The 26,239-nt window shown below is 47.9% G+C and overlaps 3 protein-coding genes across 14 annotated transcripts in view; 2 read left to right on the top strand and 1 right to left on the bottom strand.

Annotated features, from left to right (window-relative positions):
• Positions 1-4,699, bottom strand: part of gna14a (guanine nucleotide binding protein (G protein), alpha 14a) — a 10,718-nt gene extending 6,019 nt beyond the window's left edge. For both annotated transcript variants that reach the window (XM_027027249.3, XM_081703508.1), the window contains exon 1: positions 4,268-4,699. In XM_027027249.3, the coding sequence (XP_026883050.2) occupies positions 4,268-4,388 (121 nt within the window). In that variant the 5' untranslated portion in view covers positions 4,389-4,699. The remainder of the gene's footprint in view (positions 1-4,267) is intronic.
• A 1,109-nt stretch (positions 4,700-5,808) lies between these two features.
• cep78 (centrosomal protein 78) lies at positions 5,809-11,609 on the top strand. The gene is made up of 16 exons (XM_027027259.3): positions 5,809-6,048; positions 6,148-6,405; positions 6,499-6,668; positions 6,928-7,000; positions 7,093-7,196; positions 7,570-7,744; positions 7,869-7,982; positions 8,077-8,141; positions 8,652-8,742; positions 8,938-9,043; positions 9,364-9,406; positions 9,520-9,675; positions 9,982-10,059; positions 10,170-10,324; positions 10,409-10,541; positions 10,964-11,609. Exons 2-16 carry the CDS (start codon positions 6,150-6,152, stop codon positions 11,354-11,356), a joined length of 2,112 nt encoding a protein of 703 aa, XP_026883060.2. The 5' UTR covers positions 5,809-6,048; positions 6,148-6,149; the 3' UTR covers positions 11,357-11,609.
• Positions 11,610-12,008: 399 nt separating this feature from the next.
• cabin1 (calcineurin binding protein 1) overlaps positions 12,009-26,239 on the top strand; it is a 37,544-nt gene continuing 23,313 nt past the window's right edge. For 3 of the 11 annotated variants that reach the window (XM_081702993.1, XM_081702998.1, XM_081703004.1), the window contains exons 1-27: positions 12,009-12,087; positions 12,657-12,689; positions 12,808-12,903; positions 13,114-13,227; positions 13,329-13,463; positions 13,605-13,785; positions 14,038-14,167; positions 14,343-14,492; positions 14,738-15,189; positions 15,493-15,664; positions 15,897-16,033; positions 16,726-16,943; positions 17,021-17,093; positions 17,185-17,363; positions 17,578-17,715; positions 17,918-18,115; positions 18,201-18,443; positions 18,597-18,750; positions 19,471-19,583; positions 19,704-19,856; positions 21,367-21,573; positions 21,753-21,898; positions 22,091-22,352; positions 22,590-22,991; positions 23,072-23,250; positions 23,369-23,598; positions 25,843-25,914. In XM_081702993.1, coding sequence (XP_081559119.1) covers positions 12,687-12,689; positions 12,808-12,903; positions 13,114-13,227; positions 13,329-13,463; positions 13,605-13,785; positions 14,038-14,167; positions 14,343-14,492; positions 14,738-15,189; positions 15,493-15,664; positions 15,897-16,033; positions 16,726-16,943; positions 17,021-17,093; positions 17,185-17,363; positions 17,578-17,715; positions 17,918-18,115; positions 18,201-18,443; positions 18,597-18,750; positions 19,471-19,583; positions 19,704-19,856; positions 21,367-21,573; positions 21,753-21,898; positions 22,091-22,352; positions 22,590-22,991; positions 23,072-23,250; positions 23,369-23,598; positions 25,843-25,914 — 4,537 coding nt within the window. In that variant the 5' untranslated portion in view covers positions 12,009-12,087; positions 12,657-12,686. The other 8 variants (XM_081703002.1, XM_081703001.1, XM_081702996.1 and 5 more) reach the window with 8 other exon arrangements.

A 26,239-nucleotide genomic window follows, 5' to 3' on the forward strand; every position in this document is an offset into this window, starting at 1 on the left:
TGTATTTACATACAAAACCACCAACACAGCCTGTTCCTCCATCTCTCTTGCATGTGCACATACACACGCAAAGGGACATTTCAGGCAGTGGTGCTTGAAAGTTTGTGAACCTTTCAGAAGTTTCCATGTTTCTGCATAAATCTGAACTAAAGTATCACCAGATGGTCTCACAAGTAGATAACGAGAACCAAATCAAAGACAAAAATAGGTTTATTTATTTATTGAAAATGTTACCCAATATTACATATCTGTGAGTGGCAAATGTATGAGAACCTTTAGGATTATCAGATAATTTGGGAATATGAATTTTGAGTCAGGTGTTGTCAGTCAGTGCGATGAAAATCAGGTCTGAGTAGGCACCCTGTTTGATTTAAAGAACAGTTCTGATCTTCGCAACACACGTTTGTGGAAGTGTATCATGGCACGAAGAAAGAAGATTCCCAAGGACCTCAGAAGAACTGTTGATGCTCACTAGGCTGGAAAAAGTTACAAAACCATCTCTAAAGAGTTTGAACTCCTCTAATCCAGTCAGAGAGACTGTGTAGAAATGAAGGAAATTCAAGACTATTACCCTCCCCAGGAGTGGTCAACCAACAAAGATCACACCAATAGCAAGGCGTGTAATAGTCTGTGAGGACACAGAGATATGTTTTAGGTCAAATTTATGCAGAAATATTCAAGCTTCTAAAGGGTGCACAAACCTTCAACCATCACTGTAATTGAATATCACAGGAAAAAAAATCTAAACTAAAACTCACCCAGAACTTTGAAATCTGAAATATGATGCATTTAAAAAATGTGTCATTGTGGGCTTGAAGCCTTTGCTGTTACTCTTCCACCCTCTCAATCACCCAGTCACGATTCAGCTGTACACTACACACGTCCACACATGCACGGAGGCCCACCGAGGCCGAACGCGTCTGAAAACCCCCGCGAATGCATGCACACATCCAAATGGCAACTACTGTTTTATGTAATTCCTTTAGAAGAAGATCCCAGAATATATTCCAATAGGGTAGTAAAAATGTGTCACATTCTGCATGTGTATAGGTAGCCTATTTGTTAAACAAATTGTGCATTGGTTAGTGTGTGTGTGTGTGTGTGTGTGTGTGTGTGTGTGTGTGTGTGTGTGTGTGTGTGTGTGTGTGTGTGTGTGTGTGTGTGTGTGTGTGTGTGTGTGAGTGTGTGTGTGTGTGTGTTTGTGTGCACGCACCTGCACGTGTGTGCTTGAGCATGTGTACAAGCATGACTGTAGCTCATTAGAGACAAAATGCAACAACAGTTGAATTTCACTACAACCTAATTAATACAACACATGTACATTTTTCTGTAATGCATGACCACCTCCTAAAGGCACAAAGATTATTATTATTATTATTATTATTATTATTAGTTGCATTTATATAGCGCCTTTCTCAAACTCAAGGACTCTTTACAAATATCATTGATGAGAAGAGGCAGCCAATTTGCGCACAGCGTACTCTCGACCAGAAAGCGCAGCCCCCTGGGGAACTGCACCAGGTGCAGGTGAAGGGAAGCCCAGGACAGGATTAGGCCAGTTCTTTGCGTTTCTGATCACACAACTACATCTGAGTAACTCTCATGCGCTGATACAAATGGATGTCGTTTGAAATGAAAATCTCCTTAGATTGCCTTGGTCCTTGTGTCACCCCTTTGCATGGATTAGCATTCGGGACTTTGCAAGTGACACTAAGATGCTCCAGACAAATGAAAATGAGCAGATTTGAATCTGCCTGAATCCTCCTCTGCGGAGATCAGTCTAGAATTCTGCCGGAATGCACTGGAATATACGTAGCAGGGCACATGCATTTGTGCTGTGCGAGCTACTTTTTATGCATTGTGGATTGTTTAAGTTCTCGGGTGAAATAAGTTAATGAACTGCCTAGTTCATCGGACGCTCCAGAGCCTGATATGTGCAACCCATCTGCTCTGACCTTGCCACCAGTGGCCTGTCAGAGCAGCGCTACATACGTAGGCCACGTGTGCTGGGCTCCAAAAGGAACCTTCCTCACTAATGCCTACTCTGCACAATTGAGATCGGTATGTACCCTACAGAGAGTGGAATTTGTGAATGTAAGTGGTTTTGCAATGGTAGTCAGTCACACTCAGCCGCGCAGGCACCTTTCAAATGTACATTTTAAAAATGATATATTTTTAATACCTCAATCTTCACAGTGCCCAGCTTCATCCATTTTCTCCCCATTACACGCCACCAATCCAAGAGGGCGAAGCTGCTTCTTCCAATGCACATTTTCTGGATGCCACCAGCACAACGCCACTCGACAGCTCGGCACACTCAGCAGCGGCCGCCGGCTGGCACCATGTCAGGGCAGAGGGGGGGACCAGACAGCCCACCCAGAGAGCAGAGAGTGAGGTCTCTCTGAGTCCCAGCCAGGACTCTGGAATCACCAAGGACTGAACCAACAGTCACCTGATGATGGGACCAGTGCTTAGACCACAAAGCCACCCAGTTCAACTGTACCAAAGAGTCTCTGCATCTCACTAAAATAATCCCAGCTAAAATAATCCAGTGAGGGCAGTCTGGAAAGTGTTCTGGCATTAAGAGTTTAAAAGTTTAGACATGAATCTATTAACCTAATATCTTATTTAGTGCTCTTTGTATGTGGCCCTGAGATCTTTGAAAAATGAAATCTCATTTAAAACCCACTAGGGTCCATTGTCCACACATGAGCCATGGCAGTGCATTGTGGGATTTCACGAGTATCCACCGACTCTCTCATTTACTGTTTGAGGGGCAAGTATTTCCTGTTTTAAACAAAGGGCATTTCGACATTTTTGTGTAGTTGTAACGTGTAGCTTCAGTGCTTATATAGTTGTAATTATTGGCCCTTCTGTTGGTTTTCAAGTAACTGCCTTGTATATACCTCAGTTTGTTGTTTACAGCTCACAGCTGTAATCAAACAACAATTTCCTGCCAGTGACCAGCCAGGTTTCTGTCTAGAACGTACTGCTGCTTAGTACAGCCGTTGGCTTGACATGTCTTAGGAGAAGCCTGTGGCCCAGTGACACCACAACACGAACACCATGCAGGGATGTTGGCCTCTTAAACTCCTCTCCTCTCCTCATGTGAAAATGCATCACTGGATCAGATGAACTTGTTGGACATTTTTGACAAACTGCTAATGATAACTAGTTTTAGCGTGTCTTCCTCGTAGTTTGTTGCTATGTAAATGAATCAACGTTTTGGGGTGAGAATTTTGACACATGATTTTGGAAGAGTACAGGACTTGTCCAAAAGAACATTCTTAGAATAAAAGAGCTCATTTGTTTCTTTTTTTGTGATATAAAATACAGCTCATTATCTTTCTCACTTCTTTTATTTGCTCGCCATGTTTGATCTTTTTTTCTGTATACCTTTGCGAACGGTGTCCATAAACGTGCAGCCGACTGTGGCCTGCGGTGTTGTTTTCAAGCTGGAGGTTCGGCCTGTGGATTGGAACAGTGCCTCCTGAGAAGAGCTGCTGTGGTCAGTTGGAGGGATAACGAGTCCGCCGGGACTTTGATCTGACTTACACGCTCTGACCGTCACAGCGGAGGGCTGCGCACGCTCAGCTCCAAGGTCACCGGGAGCATTCTGACCCAGTTCCGCCCTCTGGCTAGCCACGCCTAAGCGCTTAGGTGAGGCTCCAAGAGAACGCAACAACGTCAATCGTACGACGGTCAAAACCACAAGTGAAGTTCAGGATGTAGGTTTTCTCCACCTGTGACTCTGTTAATAGGGTTCAGTCACCCACAGGGAATTGGAGAGATGTCACAGAAGGAGTGACTCGTGCTATTGAGGAGCGTTTGTGCAATCATGACTAGATCCCTGCTTTGCATGCATTTGCATAGACAGGGCATCTATGGCTGCTGTACTTCCAGAAAGTAGAGTTCACCAAACGGTGTTCTGGTGGCCTTAAGCCACAGGCATTTTTTTTCCTGATCCAGGGCCAGTTCCTCATACTCAGGTCCTATTTTATTCACTATACCTGCTTTGATTAAACTGATCTCTGATCAACATTAAACACCAAGGGGACCTACATTTCAATCTACAATTAGAAATATGGAACTGGGATGCAACTTAGCTTCTAAAGTCCAATTAAACACTTTTTTCTTCTTGACAGGGCAGCCAGTCCCTATTCTAGACCTATCCATTACGAATACGTGTCACGAACATATTGAATTAAGAAATCTCTTAAAAATAGATCATCTTTTGAGTGTATTGTTTCTGCCTCAAGTTCCTTACCTAGTAGCAGCAGCTTTAGTTCTCTGCGTGAATCCTTCTTGTCTCGTCGAAGCTGTTTGTCTATCTCCTGGTTAATTCTCTGCCGCTCTTTCTCTTCGGCTGACATGCAGCACCCAGCCATCGCTGCCCACTTTAGAAAAATGTCCTCTCCAAATACAGCCTATCTTCTCCTAAGAGCAAAGTGAAGTCCCCTGCTGGCTTCGCACTCTGCGCTAAGAGGTCCCACAGACTGCGCCCCTGTCAGGATCCCGCTGTGGCTATGGTGTATGGCTCATTAACTTTCCTTAGTCAGATGTACAAATAATTGACCTCTGTGCAAAGAAATGTACTTCTCGGTGACATGATAATCTCTAATGCCAGGCTGCCTTTAGTTGTACTTTCTAGCCCGTACTTCGCAAAGAGCAAAGTAGCCCGATCCTTGCGCAGTGGACGCCTGCGCTCTTCTCAACTGCCCGTTGAGAACTGCCCACTCCTGCCCCTGCGGCACCGGGGCGGGGCCTCGGCCTTCCGCCTGGGCGCGTTAATGACTCACATCAGCACCTGTCGCATGGGACGAAATGATGTAGTCTGTATGTATAGCTTCAGGTTCGGCTTCAGTAGCTACATTTAGCTTCGTCCCTTGGTATCAGTGATCTACCTCATAATGAAATAAACGATATGGCCTCAGTCAATAACGTTTTCCGTATTTAAAAGCAAGGATACAAAGTTTCAGGCTTGTAAAAATGACGAAATGAAGGCAAACCGTTCGAAACTATAATTATTATATGAAAGAAAATATTATCTACCGCTATAGCTATTTCTTTTTCTTTTTTTTCTTCATACGACCAGAATAAGCAGACAAGTCATTCTGGCGAACTGTTTAAATTGCAGGATTTAATAACTGAAGTGCAACATTTTTTGCACCTGTCAGATTATGACAATTACTTCTCTGAAACAGTCTACGCCTTCACGTTCGAGTTAAGGCACAAATAGATTTCAAGCCTTGTTGACTGCATTCAAAACAGAAAGGCACAGATTTGCAACTACTTTCCAATTAAAAGCAAATTTTTCCAGAGAGTAGATTACACGTGAAGAGTGTACCATCTTATTTTCATTCTACAAACGAAGAACGCGCGCTGATCTCAGCACTTGACATCATTTAAAGGCGCAACAGGCCCTTTTTTTGCCAACAAAAATAGCAAACATTTTTTTTCTGAATGCGATTATTTATTTTTACATGATTTTCGGTAAAACAAATGCAGATCACATGAGATGAAGAATCATATTGCTTCGTAGTCCTCAAACGAACCAGTTTATTCTCCATAGAGTGGGTCCTTCACATGGAAGTGATCATGTTTAAAATAGATTTAGTACAGAACCTCTGACACTCCAAGGCCACTGCGTGTCAGGATAACGGCTGTTTCATAATGTGGAGGGGAATAATTGGGGAAATGACTTTATCGCTCCTTCGAGACTTCCTTTCTGCTTTCCTTCTTTCCTTCTGACTGTATTCCTATCTCAGCCCGCTAGGTGGCGGTGACCACGACTGTAGCCTCGCCTAGAATACCGAAGAAGAAGAAAGCCCTCCTTTTCTTCAAACGGTCGCGGTTACTACACACCAACAACAGTGGTTGACAAGGAAATTGATTTAGCTAACTTAACTAACAAATAGCCAGTACTCTTAACACGCCTAACGGCACGAAAGTGTCGTGTCGACCTAGTAAATCCTCTGTTTTAGTCCCTGTCGTTCTTCATCTTACTGACATTGGCTAGCTAGCTGGATCCTCCTTTAGCTAAATAAGGTAAGCCTCATCACATTGCTGCTTCTACTAACGTTACATGTTGGTAGTGTCGTGGACTATCCAGCTAGAGGCCAAGAGATGTGCGTTTCCTGTCTGCAGGAATGATGCCGAGCTCTGCTCAGATCCGCCAGCGAGGAGCCCAGGACTTCGGCGGTTTCTATGACTACGCGTGTGCCGCGCAGGGCTCAGCCCCCGTGCCCGCCGTGAAGGCAAGCCTGCTCCGAGGAGCGCTGGACTTTACCGGAGACGCCGTTAGCCTGCCGGACTGGACGCCCATTCTGTCAGCCTTGACCATCAACAAACATCTACAGAACGTTTCCATCAGAAGCTTCTACCTCAGCGGTCTGGGGTCACAGGGTTAGTAGTGGGAACTTGTGTCTCTAGGATTGTGGGCGTCTTAAAGGGAATAGCAAATGGGCCTCCACTGATCTGATTGTTTCGTTCCTTCAGCCTGTGGTAAGGCCTGCAGCAGAAAGAAGACTCCTGCTATCCAGTCGAAGAGTGTGACGTTGCAGCTTTGCAGAGCGCTGCAGAAGTGCATGTGTGTCTCACCATGCCTTAAGACCCTCCAGATCCACGGGCTGCCGCTGCGCGAGCGAGACCTCGGCTTGCTCACCAAGGTCTTGCGTTACATTTATGGCATTTAGCTGACACTTTTATTCCACGCGATTTACAGCTATGACTGAATACAACTTGAGGAATTGAGGGTTGATGGCATTGCTCAGAGGCACAGCAGTGGTGGGGCTTGAACTGGCAACCTTCTGATTACAAGTACCGGTACCTAGTACTAGTACCGGAAAGAGAAAAGTACTAAAGACACAAATGGTTTTTGTGAAAGAATATGTTTATTTTGTATGAATTTTTTTCCTGTCTGTTCAGGGGTTGGCCAAGAGCGTCTCTTTGGAGCATCTGTCTCTTGCTCACTGTCCAATTGCAGATCATGGACTAGAAGGTGAGTGAGGATCACTGTATGTTCATCTTAGTCAATAGCTTCATGTTATTTTAGATGACATTTTAATCTGTTTTGTTCCTTTGTAAACTCAGCTGTCTGTCAGGGTGTGAAGTATTCCACCACAATAAGGACAGTGGATTTCACTTCCTGTAATATAACCTGGAAAGGTGCTGAACACATGGCAAACATTATAAAGGTAAATCAGTTTGTTTTTCTGTTTAGTAAGTCTGTCTGCTGACACATGCCTTTGGACAGTATTTAAAGTTATATTCCTTCATCTTGGCCATCCGTTGTTTTAAGTACCCCTGTAGCACTTCTGGTATGGTATGGCTCATGGGTTTGATTCCCGAGAGAGTATGCATGCTGTTCACTGATAGTTTTTTATATAAATATATATATAAATATAAAATGTTATTTTTTCAAGAGAAAAGGACCTTCATTGATTTGCTAGGCATTCAAGCAATAAGTGAGAAAAAGAGCAAAAGAAACTGGAACAGAGTTCAAAAAATGCTTCTGTATGAAAGCTGTTTGTTTGTTTGTTTGTTTGTTTGTTTGTTTGTTTTTAACAGCACCAGGCAATGAGGCGGCACAGCGTGGCATGGGCGGAGTCTTTGCGGTATAGGAAGGCGGAGTTTGAGGCGATGGGAGGGCTGCGCAGGATCACGTTCAACGACAACATTCTGATTGGAGACAGAGGGGTGACAGCACTTGCTCAGGAGCTCACAGAGGACCTTTGGGTCAAAGGTCAAAATCCATAAACCATTTAACCTACAAGCAAGCACATGTGAAACAAATGAATAAATATAAGCTTAAGTTAACTGGCTTGGATGTCTAGCGTTTAGGCGATGTTTTCTTATTGATACTGTAGCGGTGGACCTTCAGAGATGCGGTATCTCTAATGAAGGTGCTCAAATCCTGGAGAAGATGCTCCGATCTAACTCCATTCTATGTGTGCTGGACATCAGGAGGAACCCACTAGTTGGTGAATCACACCCTTCAAGGCTGTGCCCCCATACAAACAGAGAAAATTGGCTTTGCCTAAAGAGCTCACGTATCTCTTTTTTCTCCTCTGTTAGATAATGAGTTGGTCAAGGCTGTGATTAAGAAAGTGCTTATGAACACCAAAGGACAAGACTCGCAGGTAACACACAGACCCCCACCTGCAAAATGCTTACGGCAGGTTTAAAAGAGTAAGCAACTCAGGAGGACGGTTTAAGTCCCAGCTGTGCTACATGCTGTACAGCGCTGGGGCGCTCCAGGAAGACGACTGGCGTGATGGGTGACGTGGTGCTTCTCTGGATGTACCACAGAGCCTGCCTGGCTGCACAGACAGTCTAGGACTCTGTCCTCCACCTTCAAGCACCTTCAGCTACTTCACAGTAATGAGCGAGTGAAAGTATGGTGGCAGCTGACGGTTAGCAAAGCCCTGCAGGAGACACCGTCTAGAGTTAACGGGCTGCGGGCGTCTCTTTAGACAAAAACGGCAGTTTTTTTTTTTACATGGACCTTTTGTTGATGAGATGCATCATTAAATGATGAAGTCAAAACCAAACATCAGAACTGAATTAAAGAATTAGCCACATTTTTAGACTTTGGATTTACGAAAGTTGATTGCTGTGGACACGGAGTGTTTCTGACTGCTGTGTTGCAGTACCTTTGGATAAAGCCTCCAGCTAAAGATGCACACGACCACTCTGGCCAGGTGACGAGGAGGGGAGCAGGAAGAGGTCACTGCAGAATGGGTATCGATGCCAAACTGCGTCTGAAGTTCACTTCTCATATCTGTAATAAGGGAAAAAGGGAAAACAATCTCTCATGCAGTTTGTTTTATTTTGGAGGTTTTTTTTTCCCCAATTCTATTCCTGTACACATCATCTGGAAGCTCGATTCCTAGCGTTTTTCTAGCAGTACTGATTTTGTGTTGCGCACGTCTTCAGAAGGTTCACGTCGGGCGTCTTCAGCGGTATGTGGGTGGAGACCGCTTCGGCCTGGCTCCTCCGCACATATCCCATGGCGCACTGCAGCACGAGCGCAACTTCAGAGGTGAGACACTGGGATATGAGCGATGTGATTGAGCTTAGGTCTTTTGCAAGCACTTCATGCCCATGTAATATTTACGGAGTTTCTGTTTAGAGGCAGATGTTTCCCAAATTATTGAACCATAAATTATTCTTCAGTTTGCTTTCTCTCTTTTTAAAATTTCGGGATATAATCCACCCTAAACGATGTCAGAGGCACTGCGTGTTAATATAGTCATGGGGCATTTGGAGTTTATTAGCATTTTTGACACACATTAGCATATTTGACATATATTAGCATAAATAAATGTATTAAGATGCACCTGTTTGTCTCTCTCATTTAAGGGGTCTTCCGCAGGGTGCCTCAACAGGAAATCAAAGTTTTCAGGTTTGGTCTCAGTTTTTGATCCCTGCGCTTAGGAAGTGCGTTTTTTCCCCAGCCTCCTGATTTGTAGTGCAAGATCTCCTGTGACATTCACCTCCTCCTGAATGTCTCCTCAGAATGCCTCCTCTGTCCGAATCACTATGGAGACAGAGAGCGAATCGGAGTCCGAGGATGCAGAGAGCTCATTGCTTAGTGTGTGTGCACGGAGACGTGAGGAAACCGTTAACAGCAGCAAGTTCAGACGTATACAGGCAGACTACAAGCGCTTACAGGTAGCATTGGAACAACTAAATAGATAAACTGTTAAAAAGACTTTGGAATTTATCAGCAAATTATCTTTGGGTTTGGCATTCCAGGGTACTTCAGTGCAGTGTTGGATAGAGAGAGATGGATATATACATTTATTTATTTATTTATTTATTTATTTGCAGAACTCTATAAATCCACTGTGATAGCTGTTGCTTATGTCATATATAATTCACTCATTGTTCATTTGTGCAAAAGAGCAAATTGCTTTGTACGTCTCAATTCCCTTTGCTTGTCTATTTCAACAGTGTAATTCCCCATTTCATCTACAGGTGGAGCTGGAGGAATGCAGACGCAGGCTAGCAGAGGAGAGAAATGCAAGACTGGAAACCAATTCCCGTCTGGTGGAGGTACAGCAGTCCACACTGTATTTCTTTGGTCCGTATTAGCAGTTAGCCTGTAATGCCATTCTGGGGCTTTATTTGTCTCTGTCTGTTTGTTTTTGTTCTCCTTTTGCTAGCTGGAGTTGGAGAACAGTCGTCTGCGTAGTCTGAACCAGTCTCTCTCTAACGTCCACGTGAGCCACTCTGTCCTGGAGGACGAAGGTGTGCTGGACAGCATTGAGGCTTCTTTCCACAAATTCCACGCATTCCTAGACCTTCTCAAAGATGCTGGGTATTAACAAATGTTCGCGTCTCACCGTCACAATTGCAGTTAACGTTTCGCTCCTTAACACGGGATATTGACGTTTTTCCGCAGGCTGGGCCAGTTGGCGTCCATGGCTGGTATCAAGCAGGCAGACTTTGGGCTCCTGGGTCGTCCTCAGCTCTCCTCTACAGGACGAACGGGACAGGGGGACAAGGGCCTCGTGTTGAGAGCGGAGGGCACTGCTGTAGGTGGCGTTACATTACATTCACTCCAGAAAGCCGAAGGAGTGTTTTATCCGAAACACCAAACAGGAACCAGTCAGTTATTATTGCAGAGTTAGAATCAGTCACGGGTGAGGCAGCTTTCTAATGCTAAACATCACTGGAACCAGAAAATCTTAGTTACCCAAGCCATAGAGGTTTTTAAATCTAAACTTTGGTTCTCTTGTGCCTTTGAATAAATTTGCGTTTTAAATGTCATCAATTACTGTAATCACTTCTAAAACGTGTTCTTTTAGTGGCTTTTTAATATCATTCTGTTTAATTTGCATCATCATTTTAACGCTGTATTGTTGACATACGTTCATACATGGTGTAGCGAGTGCTGCTGGTTCTGCAGTGCACTTCCTCTGACGTAAAGTCCTTCCTTTCTTTCTGTGCTCCACAGCTGACGGACATCCCCCAAAGAGCCTCCAGGCTTCAGTACAGTAGACCCTCCTCTGGGGCCTCTGATGCCTCCAAGAACTCCCATTATTCCCAGGGTCCACAGGAGGCGACCCTCTTCCAAGCTGTCCGCCCTAGCACCTCCCCTCCTCCTGAGCAGCGGATCGCCTCTCCGACCCAAAGCTGCGGTGAGGTGTCTGAGAAGGGCAGGGGCATCCAGGGCCCGAAGTCCGGGAGTTCAGCCGGTAGCAGCGATGCCTCGGGTTCTTACAGAGAGGACTTCTCAGAGGACAAGGTCTCGCTGAGCTCTAGATCTTCCAGCATCTCCCAGGTTGGGTCTGGGAGGCACGCTGCCTTGGAGGTCCAGACAGATGCGGTTGGCTGGGCTGGGCTCTAGGGCCAGCTCAAATGCTGCTGTTTGGGAGGACCGGTTTCAATGCTCGGTGCCCAACAAACTTTGCCGTGATTCATTGTGAGAATTCAGACAAATCAAAAACACTGACCTGTAATAAAGAATTATCATTACAGGTCAGTGGTCAGAACATTTCTGATTGCTTTACTGTCATGCTGTTTTCCCCATGTTTTACAAGCAAGATTTGGGATAGTGAATGATTTAAAAGAATAAATACCTGGAGATAGCATGACTATAACAGTGTAGCGTCAAGTGTTGCTCCATAGTAGCCTTTACCATATCTTAATTAATACTATAAAGATTCTTGTAAGCCAAGTGTTTACTGTAGATAGCAGTTTTCTGCACACAGGGTCTTATTAATGAGGGCTTCCTTTTGTTTGTTTTTTGTTTTTCTACCACTTACACTGAAAAGTAACGTATCCATCGGTAATTTAAGCATTTTATGGTTTTACTTTTACAAATTCCTGTGCAATTGTAAGAATTGTTACCGACTTTATCAATTTGAATTGGATTAAATGACTGTACAATTCACCTGTGTTCTGCCATAATCTGTGACATCGTTACTGGGAAGCTACGCGACGTGTTATTGGCCGACCTCACTCGCGCGTGCGTCCTATTAGCCAATCATGTTTCCCGATGTTGGCTACCAGGACTTTCACTGAAGCTGCGCTACAGAACAGAGCTTGCAGTCTTTGCCGGGGAAGACTCAACAAACGGTTGAATTACTAAACCACTCTTACAATCATTTGCAGTTGTGTAAAAACGTTTTATATCCGTGTTGCACTGTTCAAAAATAAAACAAGTGCGCCGGTTTTATCTCGTTGAAAGACGCCTAATAAGATGCTCACGACGCTAGCTTGCGAAGATAGCTAATCTGTGGTAAATTGTAAACAAAGAATATCTCCATCTATGTGGAACAAACGTCGATAATAACAGGCAAAACCTGTCGGAGTACTGCGTTTATACGAGCTAACGTTACATGTACGCTCATTGTCGCTGTCTCGAAGTTTGAATGTTGCATCATTCCAGTATCTTTAATTAATAGGATAAAGGAGATCGTTAGCCAAGATAGCTAGCTAGTGGACAGTGATGTACTTTCCAGCTGTCGGCGTAAATCCTGCTAGGTTAGTTTGATAGCTAATCGTCTGTGTTATATACACAAACCCTCCTCGGTACAAGGTCACTTAAACTTGAATATAACTAGCTCGCCTTTTTGGCCTGTGCTATAGCTACAGGTGTCATGTACATTGCTAGCTTCTAATGCTGTTGTGATGTGCATTTACAGTACGTCATCATCGGTGGCGATGTTGAAAGCATGGTGAGAGATTCTCCTGAGCACTCACGCGAAGCCTTGTGTTGAATGTAAAAAAAAAAACAAACTAGCAACCCACTAAAGTTTCATACATAACGCAAGATATGATTCGCTTTCGCCGCAGATTCGGATAGCTGCCTTGAACGCAGCCTCTCAGACTGCAGACGAACATGAAGATCACTTCAGGAGTGCGAAACCCAGTCAGACTAAAGAAGCTCAGGTGAGGATTGGGCAGTAGAGTTTGCTTTACCTGTGCTGTACTGAGTACAGGTATAACCCTAATGGTAACTAGTTAATTAGATGGCCTATCCTGTCTAAGTAAATGGTCTGCTCTTTTTCTGCAAGCCCTGCTGATGTAACCTTATTAAATCACAAATGACTCTCTCTCTCAATGTCTTTTTTCCTTTTTCTGTGTGTGTATGTGTTAAAGGAGGCAGAGGCATTTGCCCTGTACCACCAAGCTCTTGACCTACAGAAGCATGACAGGATTGAGGAGTCGGCCAAAGCGTATCATGAGCTCCTCAAGACGCCGCTGCTTAAGGAGGTGTGATGCGAGGTTCTGCAGTCTTGCTCCTTTTAGTAGATTTGACTGTGTTTCTGTTAGATGGACTTTAACTACTGCTATTGCTCTGCCTTTATTAACAGGCGGTGGCATCTGAAGATGAGAAGGTTGGGCTGAAACACCCTGGGCTCATGCTGAAATACTCCACGTACAAGAACCTGGCCAGCCTCGCTGTGCTCAGGGACGATCTGAACACTGCCATGGACTTCTATGTGGAGGTGAAAGCAAGATGTCGGCGCTCTGACAGATTGAACTGCACACACAGTTTGGATATATCGGTAAACGGGCACCGTGATGCTGCATGCGGAGCTGTTCTTAGCAGCGGACGACTGAGCCCCTGGGGGGTGCTTTGTTTTTAGGCCGTCATGCTGGACTCAACGGACGTGAACGTGTGGTACAAGCTGGGTCAGGTGGCCTTGAAGAGAGTGAGCATCCCGCTGGCCCGGCACGCCTTTGAGGTGGGTTTACGCTGTAACCCGGACCACTGGCCCTGCCTCGACAGCCTCATCACCGTCCTCTACACACTCAATGATTACAGCTGTAAGTACCCCTCTGCGATTGAGTCCATCTCACTGTGTGTTTGTGTCTCTGTTGTGCTGAGCGCCAGTTTCTGCCGTGGCTGTAGCCTGTGTATACAATAGCTGTTCCATGGAATTCTTCTGGAGTACGAGATTTGATTTGAGCATGTTATGGTTTTAATTTCGGCCAGCTGTCTGACTAATACGCACTAATCGAAGCGTTGTCCTCTCTGCTGGTCTGTCGTGTGGCTTGCTGTCGGCTGTTGCTTGGCAGGTTGCCTGTACTATATCTGCAAGGCTCTGGAGAAGGACGTAGGCTATGCAAAAGGCCGTGTGTTGAAGGAGAAGATCTTCGATGAGCAGCCTTGCCTCAGACGGGACTCCATGAAGATGTTCTCCAAACTGTACGCCCTCGGTCATCTCTCCCTACCTGCATACCTATGGCCTTTTAAAGAGAGTTTACTCAAGATGCTGCACTCAGCAAAGCTTTGTAATTAAAAGGATAGGTGTGTTCAACTTGCTTCATATGTTCTGTGTGTGTGTGTGTGTGTGAGAACACCTTTTGTGTTCTCTCTGCAGTGATATGACTATTCACTACGATGAGGTAGAGGAGGAGGAAGCTCGCGGAATAGTGGAGGAGGCCATGGAGCTGCGGAGACAGAGGCAGGCGAAACTCTCCCGCCATCCCCGGCCCGACCTCAAGCTGGCGGAGCCCATCAAACGCTTCACGTGAGTCACTGCCGCTGTGAACGCTGCATGCGGCGTGCTGTCGCAGAGCTCCTGTACTGCGAAGGTGTCGGATCGCGTCTTTGCTAACGTGCTCGTTTGAATTTGTGCCGTGAACCTGTCAAAGCTCATGCAAAGCTAAACGCACAGCTTTTTGTGAAATCGGTGAAGCACCTTTTCGTTTTGGAAGCCTCGTGTACTCTTCCTTGAGGCTGACTGTTGATGTGTGGTGTGGTTTGGTCGTGCAGGTGGAAGAGTGTGGGGGAGAGCTTCCTGACCATGTACAAACACCAGAACGAGTGCCTGGTCCCACGCCCCGACTTCGGCCGGCGGGTCGACCTCTCTGAGTACCGTGATCTAGACCTCCTCCTGCAGGCTGCCCCCACTACAGCACCGGCCGTGGTTACCGTGGCGGCCCCCGCCGCCCCAGCTCCTGAGCCCCCGCAACCATCCGCGCCCCTCCCCCAGGCTGAGCCGATCGCTCCGCCCCCTGCAGCCTTGTTCAGCTCCACCTCCAGGCAGCCCCCACCCTCTGAGCCCTCTGTCCAGCCGCAGACCCCGGTCGATGCCCTGGGGCCACCGACGCAGGGCCAGAGCAGCGCAGAGCCCAGCGCTACCTATGTTGAAGCCACTGCTGTTATGAACAGCACTGCAGTGGTGGCTGTTGCTTCTGCTACTGTTGTTATTGCGGCCTCTGGTGGTTAGTATTGTCGCCTGGGGGTTGGTATTCATGTGGGGAGGGGAGGGGAACCTTTGCTATTTGAGAGCTAATTTTACAGCTTGTATCTGAATCTGCGTACAAATAGGACAGCCACAGTGTTGCTATGTCTCAGATTGCTAGACCCTCCTAAAACAGTAGAAGAACTGTGTTGTGAAATGAATGGCTTGTTTTATTGTACAGTTTTGTTTTGTTTTGTTTTTTGTTATTTTAAATGCATGACAGGAGTTTGAATTGAGACACTGTGAGGCGCACACACAGTGATTAAAAATGTTCCCCCTGCAGTTATTGACCCGAACCTGAGTGATAAAGCGAAGAAAGCCTCCAAGAGGAAGCGCGTGATGGAGGACTGCGGCGAGACCGCCAAGAGGCGCTCGGCACGTGTCCGCAACACCAAGTGCAAGAAGGAAGAAAAGATCGACTTCCAGGAGCTGCTGCTTAAATTCTTGCCCTCGCGGTATGACAGCAGGCCCCTGATAAATCCACCCCGCATGACCTAGTGACCTTTAGAGAGCCTTCATCAACCCACAGTTAGAATCACAGCAACGTTCTACCACAGCACCCACAAAGCCTTTACAATCTGGCCACACCTTCCACAGGCCTTTTGTGTTGTGCGTCAGCTGTTGGTGCGAGGTTTTGTGGCCGTGTGCATGTCTGGTGAAGAGGTGTGTCTGGTCCTCGCTTCCCAGGCTGAAGAAGTTTGATGCCGATGAGGATGAAGAAAGTCTCAGTAACATTGACACCCAGAGCGAGGCCAAAGCAGGTTCCCAGATGAACCAGGGCACTGGCTCCAACCTCTCTGACTACATCAGCTCCATCGAGACAGGTATGGGGTGGGGCCTGTTTACTCGTAACCTCTGTGTACATCTAGGGTGCCCACCCCACCCAGCAGAAGAGTTTGGGTCCTGCCCTAGTCTAACACAGCTGAATATGTTTTCAGGAGTGTGTTAGAACTGAATTGTGTGAAGCAGTAGACCTCCCTTACCAGAGGTGGAGACCTCTGCTGTATATCAATTTTAAGAGATCCCTGCATTAATCACTAGATCACTGAATGCTTTGTAGACATCAGAATGAAAAGGCACAATCTTTTTTTCAGTGGTGTAATATAAACTGCTCAAAAGAAAAAAATGTACCAATATACAGCATGGTGGTAACCAGGTTACCTCCTGGCTGGGTTCTTTCAGCACATGCTCTCTGAGGTGATGTACACTCCTCAGAATGCCACTGATTTAGATGTTGCCCATGCCAAAGTTCCTCCTCCAAATACACATCCTTTTATACATGTTAAAATCTGCCTGACAACAGCACACTGGGATTCATCTTTTTATTTATATTTTTTGTACCTGACTCAGTGGAGTAGAACGTAATGAGCAAATGTTCAGGGTGGATGGCCACTCTGCGCATCTGCTCCTTACAGAAATGCAGACAAAAAACACTTGGTGTACGTGTGATTGGTTAATCTGTGAGACAGTCTTTCACATTTTAGCGCCAGTCTTGGATGTTTCCCTGTTTCTCCAGAGCACACAGAGGTACATGCCTTCCTGCTGGCCAACATGTGCAACGGTGGCATCCTGGAGCTGCTCCTGCACTACCTGAAGGTGATGGGGCAGAAGTTTCTGGAAGAGTGGCCACCTGGCCTGAGCGGTGTGTTACTGGACATGTACAACTGCTGGAGGAAGCACAGTGCCGGTCTGCCCAACCCCCTCCTCCGGGACTCCAGCAACCAGCACATCAAGGTAGTTACAAAAATGTTATGCGTGCGTTTAAGAGGGCGGAATTTCCTGATGTGTAAGTGTGTGTGTGTGTATAACAGGAAATGATGATGATGAGTCTGTCCAGTTTGGAGCTACAGTTGGAGCAGTGGGTCCTCACTAAGGGAAAGAACAGTAAGACACCACACACACACACACACACACACACACACACACACAGATGGGGTGGTAGTGTTTCATGGTAACACCTGGGTGTTTCGTCCAGTGTCTCAGAGGAAGAGCACAGCGGGTGAGCACGCGGAGCTGGATGTCCAGGAGACGCGCTTCCAGACAGACCTGTTCCTCCTCACCATGGCCTCATCGCAGAGAGACGTGTTCCAACAAGACTGGCTCCCCTTCGCCGTCCGCGTTCACTGGCTCAAAGCTCGATACCTCGCGTTTCAGGTGCCCGCCTCACCCACTCTCTGCGCTGCTGTTGCAGTTTAGCCATACCCAAAAGGGTGGAGTCAGGTGCGTCGGCTTTGACGTCCGCACTTGCATCCGCTACGTGCCCTGCCCCGTCACGTTCTGCCTCACTCGTGCAGCTCTTCGAACCCAGTCACGGTCGAGCAGTACACCGCGGGTGTGGAGGGTTCATAGTGTTCGTGTTGTGTCGCAGGGAGACATGGAGGAGGCGCTGGAGGTTTACGATGTGTGTGTGGGGCTTCTGAAGAGCCAGCCTCAGAGCGCCGATGGGGACAGACTCACCGTGTGCTTGCCCAACCTCTGTGTGGACTCGGTCATCTCTATAGAGGAGGTAGAGGACAGAGAGTGTGTTCTCACGCACGTGCGTGCGCGCGCGCACACACACACACACACACACACACACACACACACACACACGGTTCAAGACATGAAGAAAAGTCTCTTTCCAGTACCCAGTTTTGTCAGATGTGAGCATCTCGATGCCTTCATGGGGTGTGTGTGTGTGTGTGTGTGTGTGTGTGTGTGTGTGTTAGATTGAGAAGAAGCTCAAGTCTTTGGAGAGGTGCCAGTCCCTTGAGGAGATTCAGAGACTGTTTGAGAGTGGCGACCACCAGGCGGTGGTGAGATTAATCCGGCCCACACTCCACTATGGCCCCGGCTCTGCTCGGCCCAAACACCTGGAGTACCTTAGCTCTGCTCCGGAGAGGCCGGCCCAGCTTCTGCTCCTGCAGGTGACGCAGCGCGATGACAGAACACGCAATACACGTATGCGCGCTGTCAGTTCACTCCTCGTGTTCCCACTCTCGTGTGTCCCAGAACTCCTTGTTGTGCATGGAAAACTTTGCACAGTGCCTGGAGAGCTCAGAAGTGGCGCTTGGCGAGGCCATGCAGCATGTGGGGACCCTGTTACCCAGCAGCCCCTCTGCCAAGGAGGAGTGGGTGGGCACAGCAACTGCTCTGTTGCGCGGGGTGGAGCGGTGCATCACGGAGCAGCCGCACCTCCTTACCAGCACGCCACCCTGCGCCAACCTACCTCGACTCGCCAACAACCTCATACAGGTGTGTGGGTGTGTGTGTTTTTGCATGGCTTCTTTTCTGTATGATTATGGTATGGTAAGACGCTAAGCACAACATTGCTGTTATGGAGTATGTGTCCGAGTATACAATCTGCGCACCTGAAGGCCTACGTGTGTGTGTTTTTACTTCCTACAGCTGATAGACTGTAGCATGGCTCTTCCTGATGACCCCAAGGAACCTCACTTCTCCTCTGTCCTGCCCTGGGTCCTCCTCCACCACCTCCTCAAGCAGGAGGAGGCTGAATTTGACTGCATGCTCCGCCAGCACCCGGCACACGAAGATGACGATGGTACGCTATGCTGTACACACGCCCCCTCCGCTCTGGATACCCTCGCGCTACACACACTCTCCACTTAAGGCTGGTGAAAAGCTGCTCAGTGGGTGGTTGTGCCGAGCCACAGGCTGCCTGCGTTCTGAGTCTGGAAGCACAGGTTCCTTTCGCCTGTGCTTTTGCTGGGCGGTCAGCTACGTGCACAGGCCCCAGCTTGGACGTGCTCATTTTTTCCTGTTGTGCTCTGGTTAATTGTCATTCAGCCGGGTTTGTTTTGCCAACAACCAGCCTGAGGGTTCTTGCCCACAGGGCCGTGTCAGGTTAATCTCCTGCATTTTTAACCTCACGCCTACACAGAGCGGAGGAACTAAAAGCTGTGGACTAATGTATTCACCATCGCCAGCCTGCCCTCTGTCTGCCTGTTAATGCTCTGGAGAGGTTTGCATGCTGGCCGATGGAAGCATCACCTCCAAGCCGTGTGTGTGTGTGTGTGTGTGTGTGTGTGTGTGTGTGTGTGTGTGTGTGTGTGTGTGTGTGTGTGTGTGTGTGTGTGTGTGTGTGTGCGCGCGCTTGCGTGCGCGCACATGCGCACAAGGCAGAGAGAGATGGAGAAATTCCTTGAGTGAGTTGGCAGGCAAATTGAGCGTTTGTGTCCGTTAGACTGTTGGCAACATATGGAAAGCTTGGGGTGTGTGTGTGTGTGTGTGTGTGCGCGCGTGCACTGGCCCTCCCTTCCAGATGATGACACGCCCCTCCTGCCCTCCTCTCTGATGCTGCTGAACACGGCTCATGAGTACCTGGGCCGCCGCTCCTGGTGCTGCAACTCTGATGGAGCTCTGCTGAAGTTCTTTGTGAGTCTCACCCCAAGTTCATACATCCACCACTCACTGTGCTCACACCTGGCTAACTATGCATCTTAGTCCGCAGCCATTGGTGAAGCTTGCGTGCGTGGGTGTGTGTGTGTGTGTCAGGTCCGTGTGTTGCAGGAGAAGCTAGCTGAGGGGGATTCTCTTCCGTATAAGGAGGACCTGGAGACGGCCCTAGAGCAGTGCTACTACTGCCTATACTCCTACCCCAGCAAGAAGAGCAAAGCTCGCTACCTGGAGGAGCACTCTGCCCCGCAGGTACACACACACACACACACACACACACACGTGTATGTGCGCGCACAACACAACAAAGCAGAATGCACCACCTGGTGGAGAGCTCTCCCCTGCAGGTACACACACTCACGCACAGTCCGCACAACAGGTGCGCACGCTGTCTGCCGAGTGTTGGGCCCCAGACCCACCCAACCACCCACCCCACGTTCGTTGTGTCCCCTGCCCACATACGTCGGTGCACAGTAGAGCAGCGGAAGTGTTAAGAACTCCGTCCCCCCACTCTGGCTTGTCCACATTAACCTCCCGTTTAGCCGTCAGGGCACGCAGGTGTTGTACTCGTTAGCTAACGAGCTGATGAGTGTTTCTCCAGAGTAGTTATGCAGCCGGGCAGCGCGAGACCTTACAGGGAATCACTGTGACTACTGCAGAGTGGGTCTGCAATCACGTGATCAATTCTGCCTTAGTCTGCTGCAAGCAAATTGACTATGAGGAGAGAGACACGTGTGCATATGCATGTTTTTCCTCGCTCTTTGGTTACCAGGGAAATGCTTCTCACACACACACACACAATAAGTGGAACAGTGGGGGAGAACGTGTGTGTAGGTTAATCTCTTTGCATTAGAAGCGAGGGAGAAGGGCACACTGGGGCTGAAGTGACCGATATGCTGCTACAGAAAACGTTGTGTGGCTTGTTCAGTCCAGGCCTCTAACCCAGTTAACTTCCCCATCAGAGACTCGAGCTATGTGCTCTGCTCTCTCTCCCCTTACCCGATCATCGCCTGCGCAAAGGATAAAATCTGGGGCCAAAAACTCTGAGGGTGTACAGGAAACCGTGGGTGCAAACATCTGCACAGTGAGCCTTACACATACAGGCCAAAAAAAGAAGAGATGCCTACAGGAACAGTGCGAGAGATGCAAAGACCAGGTTCAGTCTTCCTGGTTTAACGGTGTATGTTTAACAGTAAATATTCCTGAACAGATTCAAACAGAGGGTACAGTGCATGCCTTTGTGTTCCTGCAGAGCCACGCCTGCCTGTATCATTAACATAATCGTTCATATTCGTATGTGTTTGTTTTTTTTGTTTTTTTTAAAAACAATTTACATCTGATGTCTTTGGGAAAACCAGGTTTCCTCTCAATTACCGCTCCTATATTCTTGTTTATAGTCTTTTGCGACAAATTACATCCGGCTTGTTTTTACTGGGCTTCAGTGATGTGAGGGAAAGAAACATCCCATAATAGCCTGTAGATATTACCATGGCTCCTAATGCCATTTTTTTTTTTGTCTCCCCACAGTGTCATCTGAGGCAGAGAAAAGATTATTGATCTTACATAGTGATACATTACATTAATATAAAAATGTCTTTTATCTAATGGACCTCCATTAGACCTCAGACACAGCTGTTTCAGAGACAAGGAAAAATGCCTTCAAAAGATTTTTTTTCTTTTTTTTTTTTTTACTTTGTTTATACGTTTACTTTAGATATTCGTGGTCTCTCTCTTCCTGTCTGTCTGTCTGTCTGTCTCTCAGGTGGAGCTACAGTGGAGCGATGCACTTTTCATGTTTGAGTACTTCAAGCCCAAGACACTGCCAGAATTCGACAGCTACAAGACCAGCACCGTATCGGCAGATCTGGCCAACCTGCTAAAGAGGCTTTCTGGAATCATCCCCCGCTCTGAGACCCCTACGCTCTCTATCGACGAAGTGTCTTCCTATATAGAGGGCGGAGGCGTCAAGGTAGACCTTGGATGTGCCCAAGACAGTCATAGAGACAAGATTTTTCTCAGAGAAGTCCAGCAGCCGTGTTCTAATTGCTTACATGAACTTTAATGGGTAGTAACCGAAATGATTATTACAGCATTTTCAAATGGCCGAAAGATCCACTGGTCACCTTTTGTTGTTGTGCACTAATGCAGGTGCCATCCCTGCCTGAGGGAGCCCCATTAGCGCCCCCTCTGGTCAACGAGCTGTACTACTTGCTGGCTGACTATCACTTTAAAAACAAAGAGCAGTCCAAAGCCATCAAGTTTTACATGCACGACATCTGCGTGTGCCCCAACAGGTGAGTCCTCAGCTGAACTTGCGCCTGCAGGTTCTGATGTATGAGAGTCAGCAAGCGTTTGTACCATGTTTGGCTTAGAGTGACTCGATTCACATCTCGAGTAAACTCGCGCTGTCTCCAGACTGTTAAACACAGCCGAGACGGCCTCCTGTCCGCGAGGCACTCAAAGCCCCTCCCCTGATCCCGACCTAGGTTTGACTCGTGGGCGGGTATGGCCCTGGCGCGTGCCACACGTATCCAGGACAAGCTGAACTCCAACGAGCTGAAGAGCGATGGGCCCATCTGGAAGCACTCGCTGGCTGTGCTGACATGCTTCAAGCGCGCGCTGGAGATCGACGGCTCCAACCTGAGCCTGTGGATTGAGTACGGCACCATGTCCTACGCCCTGCACTCCTTCGCCTCCAGGCAGCTCAAGCAGTGGAGGAACGAGCTGCCAACGGAGCTCGTCAAACAGGTGTGTGTGAGTGTGTGTGCATGTTTATAAGACCTAACCCATCGAACCATTTACTTTGACACAATAATGCGTGTTTTCAAAGGGGTAGGACTTTTGCGTCTATATGTATGGGGATATTTTCTGAGTGACTCGCAGGGAATGTACTGCCCCGATGGTGGTAAGAAGAGGTATTTAGGCCTGTTAAAATTAGTAGCAGGCTATAGAATGCTGAGGTGTGGATGTGTGTGTGTGGGGTAGATGGAAGAGCGCAGGGACTCCATGCTGGTCACGGCATACCAGTGCTTCCAGAGTGCGTCTGCGTGCGAGGGGGACTGTAATGAGGAAGAGTGGCTCATCCACTACATGCTAGGAAAGGTGGCCGAGAAGCGCCTGTGGCCTCCCAAAGACTATCTGCGACTCTATAAACAGGTGATCTGCGTCTGGGGGGGGCAGCTTAGGTGGTTGAGACTTCAGGATCTTTTAACGTGCGAGGCAGAGCGCGTAAAAGATTCCTCTGCTACTTGTGCGCTTTGTGCATTGTTCTCTCTCTCCGTGTCTCCCCTTCTACAGTCTGCTTATTATCTCCACGAGGAGGCTGCCAGATACCCACGAAAAATCCACTACCACAACCCACCTGATCTAGCCATGGAGGCACTAGAGGTGAGCAGGGAGGTTGAATAAACTGCAGTGATAAGGGAGCAGAGCCTTGGGGGAAAACACACTCACACTCTCTCTCTCAGCTGTTCTTTAGGACAAGTGCTACGATCCTGAAGCTCCTGGAGGAAGAGGACGATGACACTGTGCCGGAGCCTCAGAAGAACCTTCTGGATTACGAGCTTTTCTTCAACGTACTCGCTGAAGCTGCAGTGGGGCCTTTTGCTCGTGGAGAGGAGAAAAGTGTGCCCAAGACCAGCGACAAGTACGCCGGCGTCCACGCCGCTTTCTCTGCAGATCTGTCTGTGTGCGTGTGTGTGCGCGTGTGCGTGTGCGTGTGTGTGCGCACGTGTGTGAAGTCAGCAGTGTGATCTGTTCCACAGGGAAAAACCACCTTCCCTGAACGACGAAGACTCTCACTCCTCCTCAGCGGGTGCGGCTGGGTGCCCGGTGGCGCTGGCGACCCCCGCGGCGACCCCCGTGTCGACCGCCGCAACAGCACCGTTGGCTGGTGACGGCGTGGCAGGTGTGACTTCCTCCGTGTGTGCGGTCGCTCCGCTCGACCACGATTACGCCAAACGTAAAAAGGGGCAGCAGAGGCAGGCACAGGACGGTACAGTACCAGGCCCGGAGTCTTCCTCACTCTCACACACACTCTCACTCACAGGGGAGGCCGGCCCTCGCTTGTGGGGGCGTGGCCATTGGGCTCGGGTTCTGAGTGGTGACTTCTCCCACCCTTGCTCCTGCTATCCGCACCAGGCTGCCAAGGAACGTGGGTAGGCGGGCGACACATCTAGGCGGGCTGCACCTCGGGGTCCGCTGAGCGTAGAAGCCGGAGCGACGGTCGTGTCAGTGCTGATGAGGGAGAGAGGGGAGAAGAGAGAGAGAGAGAGAGAGAGAGAGAGAGAGAGAGAGAGAGTTTGAGATGGCTCGAGACAGCACCCTGAGGCAGTTTGGAATGAAGATTTCTTTCAGTCAGAGGAAACCAGTGATGCCTTGGCACCGTGCCAGATCTTGCCCTCAGCGCTAACATTTAACTCGACCTGGTGGTTTCACGCAGATAAACGGCACAACCTGGAGTCTTTCTACTAACGCATGTATGCGCTTTGCTTCTAACGGTACCTTTCGGCACAGTGCCGTACAGAGCAGCTCTGGTAAACACCAGCTGGCTATTTGAAGAAAAATAGAGGGGTACAGTCACCCCATCAATTATGATTCATTTCGTGCAAAGAGCCTGGGTTGCTGTTTTTAGCTTCAGCTGTTTATTTAAGGTGGGACATGTTTTTATTGGCTGAATAGAGGGTCTTTAGCAGACTGTCTTGGTGGCTTGCTCTGGCAAAATGCAGACCGTGCCTCTGAATCTGTGTCGCACGCCAGACATGACCCAGTTAGCGATGTCCAGCTCAACTGCGAGATCGCCTCTCTACGAGGGTTTAAATATAAATTTTTTTTTTGGACTTATGTAATTCAACGGTAGCGTCCAATTATTTCATAACTTTAAGCATTACTGTAATCCTGTTTGCTAATAATCCTTTTGCTAACCTTGACTCAGACTTTATCATGAAACTAGCTTATTTATTTAGTATCTGCTTATAACATCATGAACTAACGATTCACCCTCCTCCTTTATGGTCAGGAGAACGGAAGTGCTGTTTTGTGCCATCTTTGCACTTTGGTCCGTCTGTTTTTACGTTTTCTACGTTCTGTAGGGAGCACTTGTTTTTGTTTTTTGTTTTTTTGCATCGGCTATCTGCCCACAGGCCGCTATACAGATGTTCTCCTGCCATGAGTGTTGGCCTTTCCGGAGGGTGATCATATTTGCATGATGTAACTTGGCCTGTTTACAGGATCCGCACTGAATGTGAGTGCAGGGGTGAAGTTCACTGAAGTGTTCCCCGCCGTAGAGCTCAGTCACCCTTGGCTTGAAGATGTGCCAAGCCGCTGATCTGAAACCAGTCAGGAGTGTAGTAGATTTAAATATTTTATTTATTTATTTATTTTTTAGGGCTTCGCAGGCAACATGCTGATTTTGCAATTGTAAATCAGAACCCAAACCCTAACAAAAGACAAACAACCACAAATCAACCTGGGCATCTTTAATGTGTTTGTTAAGGATTTAGCGTAAACGTTGTTGGATACTGTTTATTAAAGCACTGATAGGAGATGAGGTAATTATGGTCACACCCGATCCTTGCCAGTGGAACAGTCGTCATATGGCTGTTGCGTGCGGCCCGTAAGCCCTGTCACCCGCGTTCCCATTCGGTCCCGTGCCCTCCTCAGGCTCCTCCCCTCCCTCCTCCCCTGCCTCCCTGCCTCCCTGCCTCCCTGCAGCCTACCTGCCTGTTCCTTGTCTGCCTGCCTCTGGCCTGCTTCACACCTGCTGCTTCTTAATGTGTGTGCCGCTGGGGCCGGGATGCTGTGGTGGTGGTTTGCATGTCTTGAATGCCCTACGATGCACTCTGCTCTGCCTTTTTTGTGCGTGTCCAATGACATCCGGATGATGTGCCTTTCATAGTTCACCTGCACCGGGTGGGAGGGGTTAAAAAATATTATCTGTGTGTGTATATTTGGGTTCACAAATTGGTGCAGTCAGTGATTTGTTTGTTTTTTTGTTGTTGTTGTTTTTTCCTACATTTGTAAAAGACTCACTAATGAGTAGATAAGCACTGCTTTTGTCACTTGGTGTTTCAGACACAGATCTAAAAATGCACATATATAATTTATATTTATATTCATTTTCTTCTTTCCTCATGTGGAATGAAACATTCGATCTCACATCTTTTCAGGTAAAATACAAAGTGAATGTTCTGACTTGAGATCTTTCAGATGTTCCCTAAAGCTGTGGTCTCCTCCGCAGCCCGCCGTTCTCATGACCACAGTTACTGCGCGTCTGGGCCTGCGTCTGCTTTGCGAGTTGCACCCGCATATGGTACAGACCCCAGATACCTTCGTCCTGCATAAAAAAAGGGCTAACGACGCTCTGCTCTCTTGAGGGTGATGGTAGAGAACCCTGGTGGGACTTCAGTTCAGACGAGCAGTTTATTACATAACAAGCTTTAACTGTCCAACCCTGAATTCTTTTGTCACCGCACAGTTCGAGATGCACTACGCAAGATAACTTTTATGCCCTTTTCGAGGTCTGCCACGCTGTTCAATTCAGTCTTTAATTTCTAGCCACCCACGGTCCTGCTTGAAAGGGTCTCCAGGTGTGCTGGATTAGGGGATGGCAGATTTCACAGGGGCACAGTAGGGCT

Source organism: Electrophorus electricus, chromosome 20 (genome assembly GCF_041902795.1).
Source record: "Electrophorus electricus isolate QZ-2024a chromosome 20, ASM4190279v1, whole genome shotgun sequence".
NCBI classification, from domain to species: Eukaryota; Metazoa; Chordata; class Actinopteri; order Gymnotiformes; family Gymnotidae; genus Electrophorus; species Electrophorus electricus.